The following is a 15,558-nucleotide window of genomic DNA, read 5'->3' on the forward strand; positions in this document are numbered from 1 at the left end:
GGAAGGGAGAAGTGTTGAGACAGAGCTGTGCGGGCACAGGATGTAGACCTGGCTCAGTGCTCCTAGATCGCTGCATCCCGGAACTACCGCAGCTGTGGGAGAGGGAAGAGCTCGGACTACTAGTGCTCCGCTTATGGCCCACAGGGCTGAGGGGGCAGTATATAACATGGCTGAACCCAATGCTCACGGCAGACACCTCGGAGAAAAGACTGAGGGAAGAAGGCTGAAAACGGTGGTTTAAGCCCTCACTGCGGAGCAGAGAACAGAAGCCTTAGGCACCTAGAGTAGGCGCCCCCTCCCTACCCTCCCAGAGCTTGCCCCGCCCCCACCTGCCTGGTGCTAGAAGCGGAATAGTAGCAGTGTCAGATCAAAAGAACACAAAATTTGCTGCTCTGAAAACTGTGGATGGCAGACACAGATTCGCAGCCGAACTAGTTCCAGCAAAGGGGAGGGAGCTGTGGAAGTGGGACCGGATGTGGTGGTGGTCACAGACATTGCTCTGGGCCACCTCTCACAACTCACCTCGCCCCTGGCCCAACCTATCTGGGCGGATCCCTGCAGGAGTAAACAGACCTGCTGAAACATACAGGCTCTGAATCTGGTGCAGAAAGAGCTTTGGAACTTCAAAAGCTCTCCGCATCCCCACAGGGACGTGGCACCCTATAACCCAGACAAACTGTTAACAGAGGAGAAGCCCGTTTCCCAGGGAATACCCCCATTGTGTGAGAAGCTGGAATAGTGCAGAGAAAACATAGCACTACTGTGTGAGAGAGGGAAAAAAAAGGCTGCAGTCAGAGAGAAAATAAAATATTCTACCAACAAGTATTGAAAAACAAAAGAAAGACCTCTTCCTATCAACCTATTGCAGAAACCACTCCTGTAGATGTCTAGGAAGAGAAATAATAAATCAGTAATTGCCATGAATAACCAAGGCAACAAGACAGCTCAGAAAGAAAGTGAAAAGTCTCCAGAAAAGGAACTTAAACATATGGAAATATGTGACTTAAATGACAGAGAATTCAAGATTGCAGTTCTGAAAAAACTCAACGAGATGCAAGAAAACACAGCAAGGCAATTTAATAAACTCAGAAACACAATCAAGGAACAATATGAGCATTTTACGAAAGAGATTAAAATTTTAAAAAAAGAACCAAATGGAATTTCTGGAGATTAAGAACTCAATAGAAGAAATTAAGAATGAAATAACCAGCTTAGGTAGTAGAGTTGACCAGATGGAGGAAAGAATCAGTGACATTGAAGATAGAAACCTGGAAATGACACAGATGGAAGAAGAGACTTGAGACTTAAAAGAAATGAAAGAACTCTACAAGAACTTTCTGACTCTATCAGAAAGAGCATATATATAAGAGCATATATAAGAATAATGGGCATACCAGAAGGAGAAGAAAGAGAGAAGGGAACAGAGAATATATTAAAAAAAAAGGTCGATGAGAAATTCCCAAACTTGTGGACAGAGCTGGATCCTCGAATCCAAGAAGCAAATAGAACACCTAATTACCTCAACCCCAACAGGCCTTCTCCAAGGCACATTGTATTGAAGCTGTCTAAAATCAACGACAAAGAAAGAATCCTCAAGGTAGCCAGGGAAAAGAAGATGGTAAACTACAAAGGAAAGCCCATTAGATTATCATCAGATTTTTCAGCAGAAACTCTACAAGCTAGGAGGGAGTGGAACCAAATATTCAAACTATTGAAAGAGAGAAATTATGAACCAAGAATAATATGTCCAGCAAAGATATCCTTTATATATGAAGGAGGAATAAAGACCTTTCCAGACATACAGAAGCTGAGGGAATTTTCTAATGCATGACCTGTACTACAAGAAATACTAAAGGAGGCTATTCGACCATAATCAACAGGGACAATTTGTGGCAACATAAAAAGGGGGAGAGTAAAGGCCTAAACCAGAATATGGGAATGGAGAAAGTAAGTGTGCTGAAGAAAATGGAAAACTCTAAATATCAAACTTTCTTTTACATAAGGTGAAGGATAACCACTCAAAAAAAATCCAGAACTGAAATATATACTGTAATAAAAGAAGAAACAGAGGGAAACATCATAGAATACCACCACACAGAAATAATAGACAACAACAAAAAGGCAAAGAAACAATGGAGACACAGCCTTACCAGAAAACTAAAGATAGAATGACAGGAAATCCTCAGGTATCAATAATCACCCTAAATGTAAATGGACTGAACTCACCAATAAAAAGGCACAGAGTAGCAGATTGGATCAAAAAACTAAACACAACCATATGCTGTCTCCAAGAGACACATCTCAGCTACAAGGACATGCATAGACTCAAAGTGAAAGGGTGGAAATTGACAATCTAAGCAAATGGTACCCAGAGAAAATCGGGTGTAGCCATAATGATATCAGAGGAAACAGACATCAGGGTGAAAAAGGTAACAAGAGACAAAGATGGACATTCATAATGGTAAAGGGGACTATACAACAAGAAGACAAAATAGTCATCAATATTTATGCCCCCAATCAGGGAGCACCAAAATACACCAAGCAACTACTAACAGAACTAAAGGGAGAAATTGACCAAAACACAATTATACTAGGGGACTTAAATACATCATTGACAGCTATGGATAGATCACCTAAACAGAAAATAAATAATGAAATAGCAGCCCTAAATGACACATTAGATGAAATGGACATAATTGACGTATATAGAGCACTTCATCCTAAAACATCAGACTATACATTCTTTTCGAGTGTACATGGAACATTCTCAAGAATAGACCATGTATTGGGAAATAAAATCAGCCTCAGCAAATTTAAGAAGATTGAAATCATACCAAGCATATTCTTTGATCCCAAGGCTTTGAAATTGGATACAACTGCGAAAAGAAAGCAGGAAATAACACAAATACATGGAGATTAAACAACATACTTTTAAAGAACGACTGGGTCAAAGAAGAAATTAGAGGAGAGATCAAAAGATACGTAGAAACAAATGACAATGAAAATACATTCTACCAAAATTTTTGGGATGCAGTGAAAGCAGTTTTAAGAGGGAAATTTATATCATTACAGGCCTATCTTAATAAACAAGAAAAACCCCAAGTAACTAACCTCATGGTACACCTTAAAGAACTAGAAAAAGAAGAACAAGTGAAACCCAAGGTCAGCAGAAGAAAGGAAATAAAAATCAGAGCAGAACTAAATGAAATAGAGAACAAAAAGACAATAGAAAAATTAATGTGACAAAGAGCAGGTTCTTTGAAAATATTAACAAAATTGTCAAACCCTTGGCTAGACTCACTAAGATAAAAAGAGAGAAGAAACTAATTAACAAAATTAGAAAAGAAAAAGGGGAAGTTATCACGGACACCACAGAAATACAAAGGATCATGCAAGAATACTATGAAGGACTATATGCCACCAAATTCAATAACCTAGAAGAAATGGACAAGTTCTTAGAAACATATAGCCTTCCAAGGCTGAACCATGAAGAACTGGAAAATCTAAACAGACCGATCACCAGTAACGAAATTGAAACAGTCATCCAAAACCTTCCCAAAAGCAAAAGTCTGGGACCAGATGACTTCAGTAGTGAATTCCACAAACCTTCAAAGAGGATCTAATACCAAACCTGCTCAAACTCTTCCAAAAAATTGAAGAAGAAACAGTACTCCCTAACTCATTTTATGAGGCCAACATTACCCTGATACCAAAACCTGGTAAGGACAACAAAAAAAAAGAAAACTGCAGAACAATAACTCTGATGAATACTGATGCAAAAATCCTAAATAAAATTCTAGCAAATCGAATACAACAATGCATTAAAAAGATTAATCATCACGACGAAGTGGGGTTCATCCCTGGGGCATAAGGATGGTTCAACACCCACAAATCCATCAATGTGATACATGACATAAACAAAATAAAGGACAAAAATCATATGATTATATCAATTGATGCAGAAAAAGCATTTGACAAGATACAACATCCATTTGTGATTAGAACACTTAATAAAATAGATATAGAAGGAAAATATCTTCACATAATGAAGGCCATATATGACAAACCCTCAGCTAATCTCCTAATTAATGGTGAAAAACTGAAGCCCTTTGCTCTACGTTCAGGAACACGACAGGGCTGTCCCCTATCACCTCTGCTTTTCAACATAGCATTGGAAGTCCTTGCCAGAGCCATCAGGCAAGAGAAAGAAATAAAAGGCATCCAAATTGGGAATGAAGACGTTAAATTATCACTCTTTGCAGATGACATGATGCTATATATAGAAAACCCTAAAGACTCCACCAAAAAGCTGTTAGAAAAGTTGCTGGCTACAAAATCAACGTACAAAAGTCCATTGCATTCCTATATACTAACAATGAAATCTCAGAAAAAGGAATACAAAAAACAACTTCCTTTGCAGTTGCAGCAAAAAGAATAAAATACCTAGGAATAAACTTAATCAAGGATGTGAAGGACCTATATGCTGAAAACTATGACATTTTTGGAAGAAATTGAAGAAGACACAAAGAAGTGGAAAGACATTCCATGCTCATGGATTGGAAAAATCAACATAGTTAAAATGGCCATATTACCCAAAGCAATATACAGATTGAATACAATCCCCATCAAAATCTCAATGGCATTTTTTAAACAAATAGAATAAAAAATCATCAGATTTGTTTGGAACCACAAAAGACCCTGAATAGCCAAAGCAATCTTAAGAAAAAAGAACAATACTAAAGGTATCACACTCCCTGACTTTAGCTTATACTACAGGGCTACAATAGTCAAAACAGCATGGTATTGGCAGAAAAACAGTCACATAGACCAATGGAATAGAATTGAGAACCCAGAAATAAAACCACATAAATATGGACAGATAATTTTTGACAAAAAAGCTGAAAACATACAATGGAGGAAAGACAGCCTCTTCAATAAATGGTGCTGGGAGAATTGGATAGCCCCGTGCAAAAGAATGAAACTGGACTGCTATCTCTCACCATGTACCAAAATTAATTCAAAATTGATCAAAGACTTAAGTATAAGACCTGACACAAAAAACTGCATAGAAGAAAACATAGGTACTAAACTTATGGACCGTGGGTTCAAAGAGCATTTTATGAATTTGACTACAAAGGCAATGGAAGTAAAAGCTAAAATAAATGAATGGGACTATATGAAACTTAAAAGCTTCTACACAGCAAAAGAAACCATCGACAAAATAAAGAGGCAACCAACTGAATGGGAGAAGATTTTTGCAAACAGTGCCTCCAATAAGGGGCTAATATCCAAAATATACAAGGAACTTATGAAGCTCAACAACAAAAAAACAAACAACCTGATTAAAAAATGGGCAGACGACCTGAAGAGACATTTCTCCAAAGAGGACATACAGATGGCAAATAGACATATGAAAAAATGCTCAACATCACTGATCATCGGAGAAATGCAAAGAAAAACCACAATGAGATATCACCTCACCCCAGTCAGAATGGCTATCATCAATAAGACAAATAGTAACAAGTATTGGAGAGGCTGTGGAGAAAAAGGAACCCTCATACACTGTTGGTGGGAATGTAGACTGGTGCAGCCACTATGGAAGGCAGTGTGGAGGTTCCTCAAAAAATTACTAACAGAATTACTGTATAACCCAGCAATCCCTCTCCTGAGTATCTACCCCAAAAATCTGAAAACATTTATTCATAAAGACACGTGTGCTCCAATGTTCATTGCAGCTTTGTTTGCGGTGGCCAAGACATGGAAACAACCAAAATGTCCTTGGATAGATGAATGGATAAAGAAGTTGTGGTATATATACACAATGGAATACTATTCAGTGGTAAGAAAAGATGATATAGGAACATTTGTGACAACATGGATGGATCTTGAAAGTGTAATTCTAAGCGAAATGAGTCAGATAGAAAAAGCAGAGAACCCTATGATTTCACTGATATGTGGTATATAAACCAAAAACAACAAAAGAACAAGACAAACAAATAGAGAAACAAAAACTCATAGACACAGACAATAGTTTAGTGGTGACCAGAGGGTAAGAGGGGTGGGAGGAGGGAGATGAGGATAAGGGGGATCAAATATATGGTGATGGAAGGAGAACTGACTCTGGGTGGTGAACACACAGTGGAATTTATAGATGATGTAATATAGAATTGTGCACCTGAAATCTATGTAATTTCACTAACAATTGTCACCCCAAGAAAATAAAAAAAATAAAGTGACTAAACATCAAAGATTAAGCGCTACACTGAGAAGTCAAGTGCTTAGAGAAACAGTGTTCTAGACTGTAGTCAAATTTATGGCATATGCAAAGGTCACAAGCGAGTGGTTTGTTCTTTATAAGGAAAAGGAAATGGCAGCCATGTTGCCTTCTCTTCTGTGTAATTAGGGTTTCCAGACAGGAATTCCCACCGGTTCTCAGGAATTTCTTTCACTTTCCCGTTCTAGGATCCTGAGAAAAGTTGGTCGGGAAATCAGGAAAATCGGCTCCTGGAACGCGAGTGGTTGGTAGTATTGGCTGTCACTTTGTGGAAATGATTCATCGTGGAGAACAAAAACAGTTTATATCTCGGGATTTGGGAAAGGGAAAGCAAAAAGGATTCCTGAGTCTGGGCAGGAATTCCCGCCTGGAAACCCTGGGTATAATCTCCTAGTAGGTGTATAGATTTACTAGTTTGCCCCATGTATTGGAGAATGAGGTGAAGTCCCCAAAACCACCGATTACACAATATTTATTTCATTGCTCATGGAGAATCACCCACAGATGAAGTCAAGCATAGATATACAAATATCATCGTTCTTTCTATTATTCATTTTGTTTAGTATTGCCCCTCTCCACATAGTTGTCACTCAATAAACATTTATTAAGCTGGCATATTGATTTTTGCTTTGCTTATTGCTTAACAAAACATAGTTTAGGTTGAAAGAGCCTACTCATTACCCACGTTCCAGTTGCCACAAACAGGAAATGAGTTTGCTTCTCTCTGTCTAAGCCTAGTTCTTGGCAAAATGGAGCAACTCATTGCTAAGCTACTTTTTTGTCTGTTAGGGAGATATTGTAGCTGGACACTTGGCAGCTTGCTCTTTCAAAGTGACAGCTTTAAAAAAGTCTACCCAACACAATTTAGCCTAATTCTAAACACATCAGAAAATGGACTGTTAAAAAATAACAGCTCTACTCATGAGCCAGCTGCTTCCCTGTGTTTTTGTCTTTTCCCTAATATGAGAAAAGTGGATTATATTCTCCTTTGGTTGCACAAATATTCTTCAGAGAATGATTATACCTGTCACAGATGGAATCTTGAAATAAGTTAAATGTTTAGGTTCCTATCCCAGGAATTCCCTAGTGAACTGAATTCTCCATACAATCTTTCGCAATATTACCAAACTATAGGCATATATAATGTCCATGAGGAAGTAGGTCTGCTTATTGTGAAAACATTAGAGTAAAGATTCTTTTCTCCTATTTCTTTTGGATACTCAGAATCTTAAAATATTTTTTATTAGAATGATTAAAAACACCTTCTTTCCATCACCATATACTTAATCCCCTTTACCATCATCTACTACCTCCCCTCTCTCCATACCTCTGGTAACCACTAAACTTTTGCCTGTGTCTATGAGTTTGTGTTTCTTTATTTGTTTTTTATTTATTTATTTATTTATTTATTTTTTTATTTATTAGTTTCAGGTATACAAGACAAGGTAATACTTAGACGTTCATCATTTATATGACTCTGGCTGGTGAGCATACAATGTGATATATAGATGATGTATAATATAATTGTGCACTTGAAACCTATGTAACTTTACTAACCATTGTCACTCCAATAAATTTAATTTAAAAAAAAAAAAAACACCTTCTTAAACAGCTTATTGTTTTTTAACTGTTACTGTCAAAAATGTCCTGTAACTAAAATGTATAAGAAATGCTCAGCTGCTTAGAGGAAGCTACCGTGTTTCCACGAAAATAAGACCCACCTGAAAATAAGCCCAAGTTAAGAACGTCAGCCAGATGGATGCATTTAGTACGTTATGATAATGTACAGAAAAAGATGACATGACTGTATTTGAATAAAGGTAGATTGTTATACATGAAAAAATAAGACATCCCCTGAAAATATGTCCCAATGTGTCTTCTGTAGCAAAAATTAGTATGAGATCTAGTCTTATTTTCAGGGAAATACGGTAGAATAAGAGAAATGAGACTAACATTTTCTCTAGCAACTAAAATCCCCCTGGTCAATTTCTCATCTATCTCAAAGTATCTCAGAAGCCTCCAAATGTACCATCATCTCTCCATTTTCTCCTCATCATTAGAATCCCCTTTATGAAACATAATCCTGATTATGTCATTCTGCTATTTAGAATCCTTTACAAGCCCCTCATTACCTGAAGAGGAAAGGTAAGATCTTCAAGACCTATTACAGTGTGATCCCTGCTTACTTGTCCCAGGCTCATTTCCCTTCTCTTGTCTTCACTATTTGACATATACTGTTCCCTCTGCCCTTCCATGCACTTGTATTCATCTGAACACTCCTATTCATCTTCTAAGTCTTAACTCAGCTGTCCTTTCATCATGAAAACTTCCTCACCCCTTTTCCCACTCCACTGACACCACTAGACATTCCTTTCATTTGTTTCATTTACTAGGTGGAGAGTTGCTTGAGGCCAGGGATTGATTTATTCATGTTTGTGTCCCAAGAGAGAGCTTGGCATAATGTCCGACACAGGTGGTAATCATTAAGCATTTTTCCAGAAACCAAATAAAAGAATGAACTAGTTTTATGCAACATAATTTTTTAATCATATTTAGAATGCTTTTCTTATTCTTTCAATAACCTTGAATCTAGAGAGGTTTAGTCTGCACAAAGGGCTGATTGACCACTAACCAGTTAATTAGTTGATTTAGTTCTGACATGGAGTAGTGGGAGGGAGGAAATGCTCAAAAAGACACAAGACCCCATTAGCCTGAAAAATAGGATATCCTGCCTGCATTTGATTTTATTTTTATAGATCCAGATTTGCTTTCCAGTTTGAATTCATTGCATTAGACCTGTCAAATAAGTATTATAATTACTGCTGCACGTGATCACCCATTGTTAATAATACAGAGTCAAAGAATATAAGGTCATGTTCCAGAACATTACATCTCCTGCTAAAATAACCTTTGAGACAAGAACACTGTAGAGAGATTTTCAGAAACACCAACTGTGCATGCAGAGCAGTCTATTAGAAATTGACGCAAATCCAAACAATCTGAGCAGATTTTCACACACTTTTCTTGGCTATAGTTGAGTTCAAAGGAGGCCATTAAAGATCTTCAAACACCCATGAGGACATCAAACCCCACCACTGACTGGCTGATCTCAGCTCCAGGGTTCATTGTCACCTAAATATTTCAATTTTTCTTAAATATTGTGTTGCTGTATGGGAGGAAACTTACTTAAGTTTATACATTTTAAATTATAGGCTAAATGATTCTTAGTCAAATATTTACTTACAAATGCTGTGCTTTAAGGGTATCACACCCACTCAGTATATATTATATACATTGACTGCCATAGGACATTCAAAATGAAAATTCTGACATTTTCCCCCTTTCTGTAATCTTGCTTCTCTGCTTTTCTCAGTTGATAATACAAGAGCAAAGCTAAGGGGATGCTTTTGCTAAAGGCTGCTATCAAAACAAATGAGGAGAGAGAGTTTGATTTCGGGCTTTGTGCTCCCAGAGATAAAGTCATCTGGGAGACAGGACATCAGGGAGATGCAAGTCCTTTTGGAGGCCACTAGTGGCGACTGCTTGAACTGCAAGAAGGTGGCATTTAAACAGATGACTGGCTACCTTAGCAAGGATGATTTGGGGAGTAATGGATATACTATTTAGTGCCAGAAAACCCAGTGTTGGCACAATTTAACAGAAATTTGAAAGCAAAGTATAACTAGAAGATGGACTTGCTTCATCAGATGGTTTATATGCTAGTATTTTTTTCCCTGTCCTACTCATCTGGGACTTCCTGGGTTCAGAGACTCTGTCCTCATATCATGTAGTACCTGGATCATCTGTGTGAGAAATAGTTAATAGATGCATATTGATGAGATCTGGAATCTGTTATTACTAATAGCATTGTAATGACTCTGGGGCTGATGAGTCAGTCCATTCTCCAGTGATTGCATGTTCATTCATTCTACAGCCACGGGGCGGGCACTCTACACCAGGGAGTGTAATAAGTGTCCCAGAACGTCACTTGGGTGTGGACATATGATTGATTGCCAGGCAAATAATGACTGACTTTTCAAAATAATTCAGTTCAAAATAATTCTCACCCCTTTCTCCAAAAATAAATAAACAAAAAACAATAATAAGGAGCCTTCACTGGGAGGCAGGAACTTGCCCAGGCACTAGTCATTGGATCCTCAGGACAACTGGGACGTAGGCATTGCTTCCACTTGCTGATGGAAAAACTGGGACTTGGGGCACTTCCATGACTTGCTCTGAGTTCCAGGGTGAGCGAGTGGCAGATGTGGAACAGGAACCCAGGTCTGCTGAGTCCTGGCCCGGGACTCTTTGCCAAACATCACTGCCTTTGTGAAAGTTCACATTTTCCTCATCGATCTCATGCCTCCTTCTCTTTCTGTTCTTCCCACCCACTTCTAGCACCCTTCCCTGGGGCCCAGCATCTTCTCCACCAGAGGGAATTTGCCTAGGAGACTGAATATATCAAGGTAACCTGCGTGATGATTTGACTGCACACATCCCCATTTATTTGCATTCTTAAAAGAAAAAAAAAGACTCCCAGACTGGGCAGTGAAGGAGTTGACATCAGTTGCTTGCTTTGGCCTCAGTTTCCTAACTTATAACATGAGAATTTAGATGAGTCGATTAGCAAGTCCTTTTAAACTCAGTTCTGTGGCTATAACAATGGAGTTTTAGAGTGCAGCCCCGAGCTAGGAGAGAGAGCTCAGAACTACAAGTTTAGAAGTTTGTCTTGGTTTCTCTACTCAATGGAAGATGCCCTCTGTTCTGTGAGCCCCCTCCTCCAAATTTGGATGTTATCTCATGGAGGGTACTGAATCGCTCTCTTTTTTCTCAGTTGGATATCAAATCTTCTAGACATGAGAGAAACACAGTCAAGCCTGCCCGCAGCATCTGGGTGGGGCTCGACCTGCTGGATTGTGAGAATCAGCATTGTCCTTTCCTTTGCTTTCCCCCAGCGATCTCTTTCTGAAGAGGTGGATTAACTGCACAACCACAGGTGAGCATGGGCACCTACCCTGGCAGGTAGGTGTTTGACCCCCAACGCTACCACCTGTGAAACGTAGCACAGAACACCCTCGGGAGCAAAAGTGGGTTTTGGTGCATGTGTGCTACTGACAAAAAGTGCTCCCTGCTGAATGCCATTCAGGGACATGAGTCTGAATGTTGCTGCCTTGCTCAGGGGAATTGTGTCTGTGTCACTAAGCCACCAGTGGCACCTGGGCCCTGTCACAGCTGACAGGGATGAATGGAGGTCAGCTGCTGGCTGCTGCTCCCAGAGCAAGTCCCTCAGGATCAGCAGAGGTGAGAGCAGAAAAGCAGCTTGCCTCGCGTGCTCACTAGGCTGCTCTGGAGAGAAAGAGACGGCTTCCATCTCCATTACTGTCAGAGTCTGCCATCTCTCCCCAGCTCTGAAATTCATAGCAACGGAGGTAGGAGGGCAGGGGACCAGGAAGGTGGTGCAAGCCAGGCAATCAAAATAGCCACAACATTTTGGAAGTGGAAACGTCCAGCTAGAGAACATTCTTAAAGACAGAATAGTAGGGCTGGAAGAGGCCTCAACCAAGCCTGTGCCCTTGTTCCGTAGAGGTGACTTCCCTGACATTATAAAGCTGGTAAGTGGCAGAACTGGGACAAGAATCCGGGTCTTTGGAGGCATTTCTTTATAATCACAGACTGGCAGGGGGCCCCATTTCGTGGGAGCTCAGTGGAGACAGAGGGTGCTGACCCAGAGCCTGTGCTTGGGCCAGAGGTGCCTGTACCTTGCAGGTTGACGCCCCGGGGCACCAGGCCTTGCAGCTCCACAGTGGGGGGGTCATTCTCTGCTGCATTTGAGTTGTTGGGGGGGACGGCTCTCCTGCCTCCAAAGGCGGTCCGAGGGGGTCCCGACATTCTCAGCTTCACAGGCTCCTTGGGGGTAAAAAGAGACATGGAAAAGGAATGTGAAGTGAGTTCCATTTGACACAAGGATTCAAAAATAGAGAAATAGACATAAGTGTGTATGATAGCACTTGAGCAACACATTTTGAGTTTCACATAATTAAAACCTAAGAAGTGGCAGTGAAGACTGGTCTAAGGATGGAGTGGGGTTCCCCAAGGATCTTGGGAAGATTTGTCAAAACATGTGGAAAGCAGAAGAAAGGGGGCTGATTTGAAAAAATAAAACAATGTAAAAGATTTTGGGGAGTAAGCTTTGTTTCCCACATTGCCCCTAAAGACCACACCTTTGTAAGAAATGTTCACTGTTGTATGCATGCATGTAATGCCCACTTCAGGTAGGCTTATGAGGCCTAAGTCTCTTTGAAGAATAAACTCATATAATCATGTCCATATAAGTGACATCCTTCAAAGCATTCATATTTGCAATTTAATTCAACTCATGTTTACTGAGGGACCTCTATGTGGCAGGCTGTCTGGCTGCTTGGGTACAGCAGAGAACAAACAGAAGGATTCTTGCCCTGTAGAGCTTTTGGCCTGGTGAGGGTTAGGGTCTGAACCAACAAAATTCAGAAGTAAACTCAATAGGTGTGAGAAAGTGTCACTGCTTCGGAGCCACTGCTTCAGAGTAATGAACAGGAGAGGGAAATATAGAGTGTGGGTAGGTGAGAAGGAGGTGCACTGCAATATGAGACAGGACAATAAATAGCCTGTTCTCTAAACTTACTTGGTCAGTGGTGCTGACACTGCCCTTGCTCCAAGCCCGTGTCCCCTTCCTCTGGAGTTTGTGCAGGCAAAGAGCCCGTGTAAATGCCACACACCTTACTGTCAGCGCCCAGTAAGTACTTGTTGACCAACTGACCAAATGAAGGAGACCTTGTTTCTGCTCCAAGAAGTAAGTGTTCTCTTGATCACCTGGGTTACCCAGTCATGACTCCTGGTGATTTGGCTGTTTTCAAAAACCAGGTGCACCCTCAAAAGGTGAGGAGCTCCCATTACAGAGACAACTAGAGGAGACTGTCCCAGAGACACGTTGAGCAAAGGCAACACAGCTGGAGACAAGAGAATCACTTCCTAAGGTTTTGGTCTTGGAAGGAGACGGCAGTGTGGGGAAGTATAAGGTCTGACCAGGTATCCTTAGATATCTACAGATCTATTTACAGACAGTTTCTAGTGAACTGAGGGGGCCAGGAAGGGAGGACAGAGAAAAGGGTTAATGATGGAGAGAAGGCAGGAAAAGGTCATCCTGGGTGAGGGAAATAGCAAACATGGGCTATAGTGTCACCAGGGGAGGAGAGCACTTGGGGAGAACAGTACAGAACAGTGCAGTAGCCTGTTGGGAGAGAGAACCCAGAAAGGAGAGAACTGGGGATCCCCTGCAAGTCTCGCTGGGTAGGTATAAGTGGACAGAAGTACCCCTTTCTCTCAGGTCTCAGGGAAGGGAAGGTGCTCCATTTCAGCTCGCACACGGGGATGCAGCCAAACAGGTGTCCTTACCTGGTCCTACTTCTCCATCTCTGCAAACTTTTTGGTCCCTTCTCCATAGTCTATTCCCTTGAGGCACCCCCAATATCCCCATTCCCATTTGGTGCCTTCTTGGCAAGCAGTGCCTTCAGGAAAGCTTCGTGGAGTACCTGAGAGAAGTCCTGCTCAGAACAGGGGCTGGGTAGGGCCAAGGACAGAAATTGGATAAATGTGGCTGCCTTCACCCCCACCACTTAGTACCCCGAGCAGCTACCCAACGGACCCAGTTTCAGAGGGGTGGACATAGCAGGCCCAAGGTGGCCCCTGGGTGCAGGGCTGTGGCTATGCTGGCAGGAGTGATGGCTCCTTACCTGCGGTCCCCTCCTGAGGTGCCCTAGAACACGCTGGCTCTGTCAGTCCCTGGGGTACTTCCTCAAAAGGACGCAGGAAAAAAACGACAAGAAAGTTGGCTTTTAAATAACTTCCTAAGCTCCCTCCCTTCTCCCCCTTCCCACAGGGTTTTCTCCTCCCCCTTCTTGACAGCTGGAGCAAGTGAGCAGTTTCAGGACTGTCTATTTATTTCTGCCATCCTGCTTTGTTTTTCTGGCATGCACGCCCTCCTCCCACCCATGGCCCCCTTATTTCCAATTCCCCAGTTTGGCTTCTCCCCACCATCCTCACCCCCAGTCGTGTCTCTCTTTCCTCACCCGGTGGCTGAGAGGACCAGCTAAGGGCCCTGCAGGGTCAGGCAGACCCTCCCCCTTCTCTTTGGTCCAGAAGACTGGGAGGGTCTGGATTTTGCCATTAAGGTTGGTGGGGTTGGCAGAATGGAGGGTCTGTACTCCTGCAGCCAGGTCACAGACAGCTGGGACCATGCATGAAGCAAGAGCCAGGTGTCCTTCTTGTATAAATAAGGCTGAAGGACATGTCTATATTTTTGAACCATCCCTTGGAGCCACAGCCACCATCTAACCACAGACTTCCTGCAGGGAGGGGATGCCCAGCCAGAGAGAAAATGAGTAAATACTTTTAACAGTGACACAAAAATTAGAAAATAGCACTTTTCTTCTCCTTCTTCCCCCTCTTCTCCTTCTCCTTCTTCTCCTTCTTCTCCTTCTTCTTGTTCTTCTTCTTTGAAAACCATTTGGTTTATCTTCAAACAATTGGAGGAAAAAAAGAGAAAATTTTCCTTCTAAAATTTTCCATATTTTTTCCTTGAGTCTTCATATTTCTTTTTTTCTTTTTTTTTTAATTAATTTTATTGGGGTGACAATTGTTAGTAAATTTACATAGATTTCAGGTGTACAATTCTGTATTACATCGTCTATAAATCCCATTGTGTGTTAATACTTCTATTTTTAATCATGGCTATATTTAACCTTCATTTACTGTCTCCAAATTTCTGACCCTGCCACTTAGTCTAACTTCACATAGGAAAAAAAATGCTATTGGTTAGTAATTCTGTCAATTTTCTGCTACCAAATCTGTGAACTTACATGCAACCTCACACATCTTTTCCCTCTTTCTTCATGTTACTAAAGTGGGAAGGATTCCCACCCGCCTTGTCCATGGCCACGTGTGCTTTGTGCCCTTGGCCTGTGCTCCATGTCCCCTGCTCCTCCAGGCCCTTGCATCCCCTCTCCCTCCTGTGGTTTTAGCTCCTGCTCTTTAGCAGCTGCTTCCGATCAACATGACTGTGGGGACAAAACCCCAAAAAACAGTTTCCAGGCTCTCGGCCTCACATAGAAAGGTGCTGGCTCGGGTAGTAAATGGCCATCAACTGTGATCAGATGCCAGCAGCTGTGGCTAGTTGGCCGTCAGCTGTAACTCGTAAGCCATTGGCCACTAATATAACGGCTGTGGCTACGCTAGCAGGAAAGGAATGG

General features: G+C 41.3%; 1 protein-coding gene across 2 annotated transcripts in view; it reads right to left on the reverse strand.

Moving 5' to 3' along the window:
- The window catches only part of F13A1 (coagulation factor XIII A chain), a 196,665-nt gene extending 182,544 nt beyond the window's left edge, over nucleotides 1-14,121 (reverse strand). The window contains exons 1-2 of one of the 2 annotated variants that reach the window (XM_081055341.1): nucleotides 14,044-14,121; nucleotides 12,034-12,181 (exon numbers count right to left, since the gene is read on the reverse strand). In XM_081055341.1, the coding sequence (XP_080911467.1) occupies nucleotides 12,034-12,163 (130 nt within the window). In that variant the 5' untranslated portion in view covers nucleotides 12,164-12,181; nucleotides 14,044-14,121. The remainder of the gene's footprint in view (nucleotides 1-12,033; nucleotides 12,182-14,043) is intronic. The other variant, XM_081055342.1, reaches the window with a different exon arrangement.
- Between the last annotated feature and the right edge of the window lie 1,437 nt (nucleotides 14,122-15,558).

Source organism: Rhinolophus hipposideros (genome assembly GCF_964194185.1).
Source record: "Rhinolophus hipposideros genome assembly, chromosome: 8".
In the NCBI taxonomy this organism is placed as follows: domain Eukaryota; kingdom Metazoa; phylum Chordata; class Mammalia; order Chiroptera; family Rhinolophidae; genus Rhinolophus; species Rhinolophus hipposideros.